Raw genomic sequence first — 10,700 nt, forward strand, 5'->3', positions numbered from 1 at the left:
TGATTGATTTGATATAGAGATAAATGGTTGTCAATTAGTCAAATTGTACTCCTTTTGTCCATTGGATAAAAATAAAATCAAGCGGTCTCTCTTTCATTTATTTTATTGACCAATAAGATTATGTCATTTGTTACAATCTCGTAAGTCAATAAATATTTTAGTTATTATTCAAATATCTTTAATATATGAAATGAAATCGATAAAAAAATTATATCAAAATTCATATTTTTTCATCCTCTACAAATTAAGATCACATTTGCTATAGTTCTATTCACAAAAAAAATCTCTATTTCTCTCTACATACAATCTTCCTTCAATTTTATTATATATTAGCATATAATATAGTATTATATTAACATATGATGGATATAAATATGTAACATAAAGAGTTGTCAAATCAATCAAATCACACTTATATCCAGTGAACACAGTCTGATGCATAAAATGAGACCAAGTGGTTGAGGAATATATGTGATTATGCCATTTGTTACAATGTCATTCGTCAATAAATGTTTTATTTAATATTCAAATATTTTTTATATATTATATTTATATATATATATAGATAGATAAATTATATCAAAATTCATATTTTTTTTATCCTCTATAAATAGAGATCACATTTGCTATAGTTCTATTCAAAAAAAAAATCTCTATTTTTCTTTGTATATAATATTCTTTCTATTTTACAATTTCTCGTTTTTAAAAATTTATTGACATGTTCCCTAATTCCTAAAATTTCATACCTTCCTAAGATTATTTGTATTTTAATTGTTACTACAACTCCTACTAATTTAATGAATAGTATTTCAGATATTGGTTTGTTTTGTTTGAATATTGATTTAATGAATATTTTAGGTCTTGGATTTTTTTAGGAACTATATGTTTATTTGAATTTTTAAATATTAATTGTTATATTTTTATATGCTAGATTATGGAGTAGGTTTCTTTTAGGTGTTTAATTTATTGAAATTTTAGGTATTGAATGATAAATATTGTCGTCATGTCGGTTTGTATAGTTGTGAGTTTTTTTTTTTGAATTTTTAGGTATTTAATTTATTGAAATTTTAGTTATTGGATGATAAATATTGAATCATTTAAATCTTTATTCAAATAAATTTGGATTAAATATTACAACGGTTCCGGTTTTGAATCGGAATCGACCGGTTCTTAACCAGCCGGTTTCAAACCGATAGTTTCGGTTCTAAGATTTATGAAAATTTAAAATTGATTAACCGATCAATCGGTCCGGTTAGAACCGAACCGGCCGAATAAGCAAGCCTAGAGTTGAACAATTTTAAGTTGTCTTTATTAAAATTGTAGTACATTTATATATATTTAAGTTGCATCTATTACAGTAGTAGTACATTTTAAGCTGCCTCCCATGCAGACACACGTTAAAAATCTCGGTTATAACATAATCCCAAAATGAATAAACTTTAAAAAATGGTGCAAGTTTCAGCGGCTTCAATTTTTTCTTTAATTACGCTTTAACAAAGTTAAAGTTAAACTATATCTAAAGCTAACTTAAGCAAATGTGAAACAATATAAATTAAGTCAAATGTTACATAACAATACGAAAAAAATGCAACTTTGCTTTAAACAATATAAATCAATTAAAATTTTATATAAGAATACTAAAAAAATCATCATTCTAATAATACTATAAGTTGTTTATTTTTTGGAATAAAAATTAATCTTAATACTGTACAGTGATAACAAAATTTAACGTTATTAAAAACTTATTCAATTAATAAAATAGTGCATCGCGCTGGGATTGAATATATGGACAATATTTCATTAGACGGATGGAGCATATAACGATTTGATTCTAAAGTTCACATGTATCAATAATGTACATGATTATGTACTTATTTGATTACTATAAATATCGTCAGCTGCGCATCGCGTCGGGGCTGATGTGTAATTCCAACATGTTGAAATAATTGCGTGAACAATTACATAAACCGATGATTAACCAAGAAAAATGAAGAAAGAGCATAAACTAGAGCGGAAGCGTACCTTGATCCATCTAGAACAGAACAGCGGAATTGCTGGAATTGCTTTGCAGCGGCTATGGATCTTCCAAACAATCAGAGACGTTCTTCACAATAGTCTGTAGAGGGAATACAGAAATATCGAATCGTTTTTCTGACGTCTGGGGACCATAACCATAACTTATATTTATAAAAAACATAAGTTCCTTTATTTTCTATTTGGTCCCTCAACAAATAGAAAATCACAAATTGGTATCTACACTTATTTCCAAAACAAATAAATACACTTTAGTCCAAACTTTAATCTTTATTGGATCACCATATATTGGACAACTAAATGATAGTCATACACATTAAATTAGTCCAGTGGAAGTCCAAATTTCTAACACAACACTCCAAGGGTTTAGTAGTCCATGAGGTTAGGGTATAGCACCAACTCAATAAACTAGCATTTACTAAGTGTCGAAGTTAAATCCATCTCCCAAGGGTTTAGTAATTCATAAGATATAGTAGTAATTGAATATTATAATAAATCACCTTTTATCTATGAATGATTGGAGTAACAATCTCATCTCTTAATTCATCTTGCTCATTTTATTTTTTTTAATTGTTGTTGCATGGTCTTTGATCAAAATCTTCAGAGTAAAGTATTTATTGTTATGTGTTTTGTTTGCTTTAGAGTTTAATAATCTTTACTTTTCTTGTGGATCGACACTTGAAGTAGTATATTTGATGATATATTCTTGCAGTATTGTTGTAATATTAGAGTTATTTTATTAAACTTGTGTGATCTTGCACTTGATTATATAACTTGAAAATTATACATCAGTTGTGATGATGATTTATGTTAGTTGAAATGATACATTTAATGTTATGTCATTTTCGTATTTTATTCAGGTGTCTCGGGAGTAGATGTGGACAAATAAGTATTCACGTCTCTACACTTGATATTTTTCATATGTTGAGCCTTTCTTTTGGTTTTGTGATGAAAATGATATTAGTTCTAATGATATATTCAATGTTGTGTTGTTTCAACATAGATTCATATTTTTAAAATAATGAGTCGTGCATCGCACGGGTGTAATACTTATTTTGTTAAAATTGTATTCCAACTTTCAACAAAAACACCAAGACAAAACTTTATGCTAGAAATCGATTTTAATTTACAAGAAAAAGGTAACCTAATGACCTAAAAAAAATGAATATATAACAAGTTCATTTTAACAATGTCTTGTAAACTGAAATTTCGATCGATCAGCCCAGCCAATTCATCACATTCTGATCCAAAAAATTTCTATTGCTTTTTTATTTTGTTATATTAGATTTTCACTACTTTTAACTTATTGATAATTACAAAAATTTTACCATTCGAACTTGACATCTTGAATAGTGATGATAATTAATATCGAGATATATTTAGTATTATTACTGCATTGAATTTTATCATGAAAAACCAAATAAATTATAGTACTATTAAAAAAAAGGTTTTAGTGCATAAAGCATGACCAGTTGGATTTATTTCAAAATAGACCACTAATAATAGTATTTAAACTCCATTATATATTACTCCTATTATCCAACAAACATAAAATGAAGCCCATCTACATTTTCTCTCTATATTAATATGTCAACAAACAAGTCATACTAGTATTTATCCAAAATTGAAACTTAAGTGAAGCTTGTAGCCTCTAGGCCCGTCCATACTCATTGTTGCATCATATTTAATTATTTATATTACGATCTACACATATAATAAAAATAAACTTATAGGAGCTTAAAATGAAGCTTCTAGGCCCGTCTATACAATTTGTTGCATTTCCTCAATTATTGAGATTCGTCCCTCTATTATTGATATATTTTTGACACAAAAATAAAAAAAAAATTAATTAGTTAAATAAATTAAGAATAAAATAGATAAATAAAGAGATAGTAATAGAATATGAAAAAGTGTAATCAAAATAATTAAAGAGAAAGAAAATTATGCGAGAATAAGTAAAAATTAAGTGTGGATGTTTGCTATAAAAAAGAATATGATCCAATTACAATGAGACGAACGGAGAATTTATATAAGGTCACCACACAAAATAAATTAAATGAATAAATCACATGAACTTAAAGAAAATAAAAATTTAATTCTCTTCTATTTTTTTATAAATCAATTAATGAATATGCTAACAAACAAGCCTATTATTTATCCAAACTACTTAATTTTTTAAACTAAATGATGTGTTAAACAAACAAGCCCTAGTATTTATCCAAAACCCAAAACTTGATAGAAGCTTCTAGACCCCCTTCGATAGAAATGTATACCTCAGTTTCTTTGCTCTTTACAACAAGACTCGCATTCCCTCTCCGTTTGTACACAGCAAAGCTAGAATTTTTATTCAAGTAGCTGCGCAAAGGAGTTCAGTACTGCGACCATGGATTCATCAAAAGTAAATCAACTGAAGCAATTTATCGAACAGTGCAAGGCAAATCCGTCCATTCTCTCCGATCCTTCTCTCTCTTTTTTCCGGGAATACGTTGAGAGGTAGTAATAGAATTTGTTCGTGTATTATCTCTTTCCTTCAGCAAAATTTGTGCTTGAAATGCTGTAGTGAGTTCTTGTATTTAGATGATTCGGTTAGTGATTCCAATTTTAATTCGAATTTTTTTGGTCAATTAAATGTAATTGTTTCGATGGTTTTCAGTCTCGGAGGCGAGATTCCGTCGTCTGCAAGGGCTTCTGAAGCGGTATGTTCAAGTTCACTCGGATTTTGTGTCTCGTCTTTTCAAATTTTGTTTCATTTCCTTTGGTTTGATTCGTACTGGTGAATATGGGTTGGATTAATCTAGTGGAGAATAATTCAATGATGGGGAATAATATCTGTAATTTTTCTTTGATTCCATATGTTGTGCACGTCTTTTTGTTTTTCATTGTTTAGAGATATGACTCAAGTTTGTTTTGTAAATGACGGACTACAGAAGTCTCATGTGGCACATGATAGTGATGACGATATGGACAACACTGAGTATGAGACACAGCCACCTCAGGAAGAAGAGGAGCCTGAGATAGTTGAATCTGATATTGACCTCGATGATTCTGATGTTGTGGAGCCTGACAATGATCCTCCACAGAAGGTCTGCACAACCCACATTTGCCCGTTTTCTTTATTTCATCACTTCTGTGAAACTTTTAGCTGTAAATGAGTGTTTTTATGATAAAATTCTCTAGATGGGTGACGCTACTGTTGAGGTTACTGAGGAAAACAGAGATGCTTCTCAGGAGGCTAAAATGCAGGCAATGGAAGCAATTTCTGAAGGTACTTTGCTACTATGAACATTATCTTTTGGTAAGTATTACTAATCGCTTTGTTCCATTTAGTAATTTTTTCTTTTCATTAAATAGGCAAACATGATGAAGCTATCGAGAGTCTCACCAAGGCTATCATGCTGAACCCTACTTCTGCAATTATGTATGCAACCCGAGGTGTATTGCCATACCCATTTCTTTTGTATTCTTAAATGTGTTTACATCATAAATGCTTAGCTAATATGTGAATTTTATTATTAACTTGCAGCTAGTGTCTATATTAAAATGAAAAAACCAAATGCTGCTATTCGGGATGCTACTGCGGCATTAGAGGTATATATGTCTTACGATGTTTGAGATATGTAACAATAACAATTGTCATTCCAAATTTTGTCAGTACGGAGTATTATTCTCTGCTGGTTCTATTAATTAAAGATCTTACTTGATGATAACATGGTATCTTGCAACATAATTGCATATGGCATTTATGGATTGCTTTCAGCTACAACCATCCAAATTAGTAAAGAAATATTGCATCAGGATAATGTGTTCTCTACAATAATTTCATATCTGTAATTTCTGTTACTTGCATTCTGTTTGGATTTTCCACATTGACATCTCTTTTGAACTAAGCATATCTTGTGGTGGTTTAGGTAGTTCTGAATCCGCAATGTTGCATTAACATGTACCATCAGCATTTTTCTTTTCAAATTACATTTTTTGAGAAATGTCTGTGTTACACCCTTCTGTGGCCGATGAAAGTCATATAGATAACTTCTACTGCAGATCAATCCAGACTCTGCCAAAGGGTACAAGTCACGTGGTATAGCACAGGCCATGCTTGGGAAATGGGAAGAAGCAGCCAAGGATCTTCACCTGGCCTCAAAACTTGACTATGATGAGGAAATCAGTGCTGTGCTAAAGAAGGTTGGCTTTTGTGTCTTTTTCTGCAGTAAAGCTGTCATAGTATAATAGAAATAGCAACCTCTTACTATTGAATGTTTGTTAGGTTGAGCCAAATGCTCATAAGATTGAGGAACATCGTAGAAAATATGATAGGCTTCGAAAAGAGAGAGAAGATAGGAAGAATGAACGCGAGAGACAACGGCGCCGAGCTGAAGCAAAGGTGACTCATCTTTCATGTATCACTTGTGTTCCCTTTTACTCCCTAAGCATAAACCAATTTTCCATATTTCTTTTTGAAGGCTGCATATGAAAAGGCTAAGAGACAAGAGGAATCATCATCAAGTAGAGGAGCTGGGGGCATGCCCGGTGGATTTCCTGGTGGAATGCCAGGAGGTTTTCCTGGGGGCATGCCGGGAGGCTTTCCTGGAGGTATGCCTGGTGGATTTCCTGGCGGTATGCCCGGAATGGGGGGAGGTATGCCGGGTATGGGGGGAGGTATGCCCGGAATGGGGGGAGGTATGCCCGGTATGGGGGGAGGTATGCCTGGAATGGGGGGAGGTATGCCCGGGAATGTTGACTACAGCAAGATACTGAATGTGAGTTGTTTGTTCAGATCAGGTTTATCTTGTGGACATTGATATTTAAGAGATGTACAGGTTTATCTTGTGGACATTGATATTTAAGAGATTTACATGATAAATAATTTTTTAAAATTTGCATGACATCATCTGTGTTGTTTTCATCAGTTTCATTGTGTGCTATTTCAAAAGTCAGATTCTAACAGCTTGCAATTTATTGTAATGCAACAGGATCCTGAATTGATGTCAGCATTCAAAGATCCTGAAGTCATGGCTGCACTCCAAGATGGTATATATTTTCTTGCTCAATTATCCAATTTTAATTTTCTAATTTCGTGCTGGTGGATCTTCACATTTCATGATTTCTACTGTTGCTTTTCAACATCTTTTTAGAAGATAGTAGTTACTATGTTGGCATCGTTTGCAATATATCATTATGTGTTATTGAAAGTAACTGTGCTCAGCATCTTCTTATGGCGTTCTTCATCGTTACGTATTCTTGTTTTTTGTTAACATAAATTGGTTATTTTGTAATGGATAACTTTAGTTACTTGTGGATTAGATATCTAGAATTTTAGGGATTTGACTAAATTTCCAGCTGAATGATAAAATGTTTAGAATTTCCAAATTTCCAATGCCTTCTCACAAAAAGTTAAAAAGAAAAAAAATGAAAAAAGGAATAAAGTTTCCATAGCCTTGCTTTTATCGCTTGGTATCTATGTATTTAATGTTTGTCAGATTGAAAGTAGAGCGAACTATATGTGAAACATGACAATTGCTTTTAGCTCATTCACTGTTGTCTATTGTTGCAACCTATGTATTATTATAAGTAAATTGATCCAACATTCACCTGCATGATTTGTTTTGTATGTTTCCTAGGATCTTTAATTTCGAATGACATACATTGCTTTGTTAAGAATAAGCAGTGCTTCTCATGAGGGTCTTATAGAGCTCAAGATTATGCCTATGTTTTCTGATTTTCTATTCTTGTTGGCTTTTATTCAGTTATGAAGAACCCTGCTAACCTGGCCAAGCATCAATCGAACCCAAAGGTAGCTCCAATAATAGCAAAAATGATGGGTAAATTTGCTGGTTCACAGTGAGTAGTGATTGCTGGCTCTCATTTTGGCATTACTGGAGGTTTCTATTGTTTTGAAGGGCGTCTACATGTTTTCGGAACATGCTTTAAAAACTCCGTTTTAGACAGGAAATGTTTCTTTACAATCTGAGTTCACATATGATATGATGCAATTTACCTCAGAATATGGCAACTTGTGAAGATCATGGATTTGTTGCGTATGTATCTTATAAGTAATCATTTGGGGATGCTAATTTGTTTTATGCTCCACAAACTTGAAGACTAATGTATCTCCCTTTGTTGGCAATGTGGTTTGCTCTGGTAATGTAAAGAATTTCAACCTGTTGAAGAAACATTTCAAACTTAATAGGGTTTTTACAAGTACAAAACAGTGGCATGTAAAGCCTATTGGAGATGGTGAATTGTTTCAAAAATTAAGGCCATCAATGATACTCCTATAATGGAATGTTGGAAGAAAGGAATCATGTTTGCTACTTCTATTTTATTCATTTCTCAAAGTATTAGTACTTTTTCTTAGTCACTATTTCTATCTTCATTTCATCTATTATTGTATTATCCATTTTATTCTATTTCTATTTCTATTTCTATTTCTTATTATTTTAGGTTTTGACAAAATTTTACGTGCATTCTATTTTATGTTACTCGCATTTTATTTTATGTTACTCGCATTTTCTATTTCGACTCATCTCAAACTATTTATACTAGCTATTTAAGTAAGAATATGATAATGTATTAGAGTTAATTAAATATTTTCTTATTTAGTGATGTCTCATTGTATTTAAAGTACTAATTAATTCACTACAAATTAGTAATTTCAAATTTATGATTGAAAGTGCAAGTAACATTGAAAACCGGAAGTATTATATTGGTGGCTAGGGCTATAAGCGCCAATAAATAAAATCTCAATTGATTCTTTTTAGTGTGTTTTTAATTAAGAACTGAAAAAATGAGTTGTATTTAGATATAGTCCTTGAAATTCGAGTCAAAAAATCTTCGAGTTATTAAAGTATGAATTGCCGCTTGATTGCTGCAACACCTTATAAAAAGAATTTCCCTTCGACTATGAACGGGAAGGATGAAAGCGAGTCGGTATACTAATTCCTCATCTACAAATCAGCTCTTCCCATTAGTTATTTTCTCAACCAATACCGATAAGATTAAACAAAAGGATTCGCAAAGAGATGTGATCAATTGCTAATATTCTAAAGTTGTTAACTCTGCTAATTCATTAACACATTGTATTAAAAATGTCAATATGATGATATTAAAATGTCAAACATATAATTTTATTGATATTTTAATATAGGTGGTGTTCGGTTGCATAGATTAAATAGTCATAAGATATAGTATGAGATTGAATGTTGGTTGACACAAAGTTGTTCGTTTAATAGGACAATTTTGATATAAATATGCGCCATTTTGATTTGAAATATTAATTACAACAACTAACTGCATATTTACTACTATGCCCTCAAAAACACCTCTTCGATAAATATGTCTAATATGCTATAGTATACCAGAAAATAATTATAATTTAATTATTTTTCATCGGAACTTCCAAGACAAAATCATGCCACTTTCCAACCAACTAAAACCCTAATTTCTCAAAATAATAAGCGATCAACAAATCAGAACATTTATCCAAATTTCTAACCATGAAAAATTACTTCATTTCCTTCTTTCATAAACCATACAACGGAGATAAATTACCTATCTTGGAATTCAGTTTTCTTATCATCTTTCTTGAAATACCCAAATGATAGAAAATTGGTTGCGTAGCCTGGTTTCTTGCAAAATTGGACAATAGCAGAGATTGATTTGGCTAAAAAGGAAAAGGCTAAAAAAGGAAGAAATGTTAGTCGTGGCCCCAGATTGTTTTGTCGGAGGGGGGAGGCGGAGATTGAGAGTCCCGGGACAATCCATCTCTGATTAAGTCTTGGATGAAGTTGGGGATCTAATATTGCCATCCGAACATGAGTTTAATTATATCTGGGATATGATAGTCCATCCGAACGGGCCCATAATGTATTTTTAGCGCATCTCCATCCTGCCAATACCATAGTGTCACAATTAATTGAACCCATCACTAGAATAAGAAGGCGTATATAAATCAAGAGTAAAATGGTTCACAAGCTGACATCATAAAGTCGCTTGAAAGTAAATTGAAATAGTCGCAAGATGACGGAAATAGAGATGAGCTGCCGCCTGCCGCTGGCATAGGTGTCGCAGAATACTTGGCTATGTATCTCAGATTACTTGTCTAGATTATCATTTTAACTAGGGGTGTCGAAACGGGTAGCGGGTATCGGGTATTTTCCAACCCGACCCGATACCCGTCGGGTATCGGATACCCGTTACCCGCAAAATTCGGGATCGGGTACAAAATTTTCAGAATGTCGGGTATATTGGATATACCCGATACCCGAATAAATACCCGATTCAAATTTGAGAAAGAATGATTTTTCCCATATTTATACAACTCATCATCTAATATCATTTACCTCAATTTCAATGTGGGACAACTTAATCAACTACCACCACTATCATTTCAGATTTTAATCAAAAACCATATCATTCCAATTGTCATTACAAAAGTAATTCAACTAAACGTAAACGCAAACTTTTATTGTTAATTTTGAATATCAATTGAAATGAAACAACCATCAACAAACGAGTTTACAAAAATAGTTGGATTTAGACAAAAAAAAAAAAAAAAAAAGTAAAATAAATTCAACATTAGAATTAGAATAGTAGATAAAATCAAAGATAGTAAGTACATTTCCAAAAAAAATATTAAATATTGTAAATTTTGAGAATTTACATGAACA

The 10,700-nt window shown here is 31.6% G+C and overlaps 1 protein-coding gene across 1 annotated transcript; it reads left to right on the forward strand.

The window, feature by feature from the left end:
- Positions 1-4,312: 4,312 nt before the first annotated feature.
- Positions 4,313-8,105, forward strand: LOC125214485 (FAM10 family protein At4g22670). The gene is made up of 11 exons (XM_048115534.1): positions 4,313-4,527; positions 4,688-4,730; positions 4,962-5,117; positions 5,212-5,299; positions 5,386-5,466; positions 5,558-5,622; positions 6,076-6,216; positions 6,299-6,415; positions 6,495-6,791; positions 7,005-7,062; positions 7,779-8,105. The coding sequence occupies exons 1-11, from the start codon at positions 4,418-4,420 to the stop codon at positions 7,874-7,876; spliced, it is 1,254 nt and encodes a 417-aa protein (XP_047971491.1). The 5' UTR covers positions 4,313-4,417; the 3' UTR covers positions 7,877-8,105.
- Positions 8,106-10,700: the final 2,595 nt, after the last annotated feature.

Source organism: Salvia hispanica, chromosome 3 (assembly GCF_023119035.1).
Source record: "Salvia hispanica cultivar TCC Black 2014 chromosome 3, UniMelb_Shisp_WGS_1.0, whole genome shotgun sequence".
In the NCBI taxonomy this organism is placed as follows: domain Eukaryota; kingdom Viridiplantae; phylum Streptophyta; class Magnoliopsida; order Lamiales; family Lamiaceae; genus Salvia; species Salvia hispanica.

Excerpts from the sequence above, each read along its gene's own strand:
- LOC125214485 (XM_048115534.1), top strand. The coding sequence starts at position 4,418 with ATGGATTCATCAAAAGTAAATCAACTGAAGCAATTTATCGAACAGTGC. Across the intron at positions 4,731-4,961 it reads CTGCAAGGGCTTCTGAAGCG|AAGTCTCATGTGGCACATGA; the intron begins GTATGTTCAAGT and ends GACGGACTACAG. Across the intron at positions 6,416-6,494 it reads GGCGCCGAGCTGAAGCAAAG|GCTGCATATGAAAAGGCTAA; the intron begins GTGACTCATCTT and ends TTCTTTTTGAAG.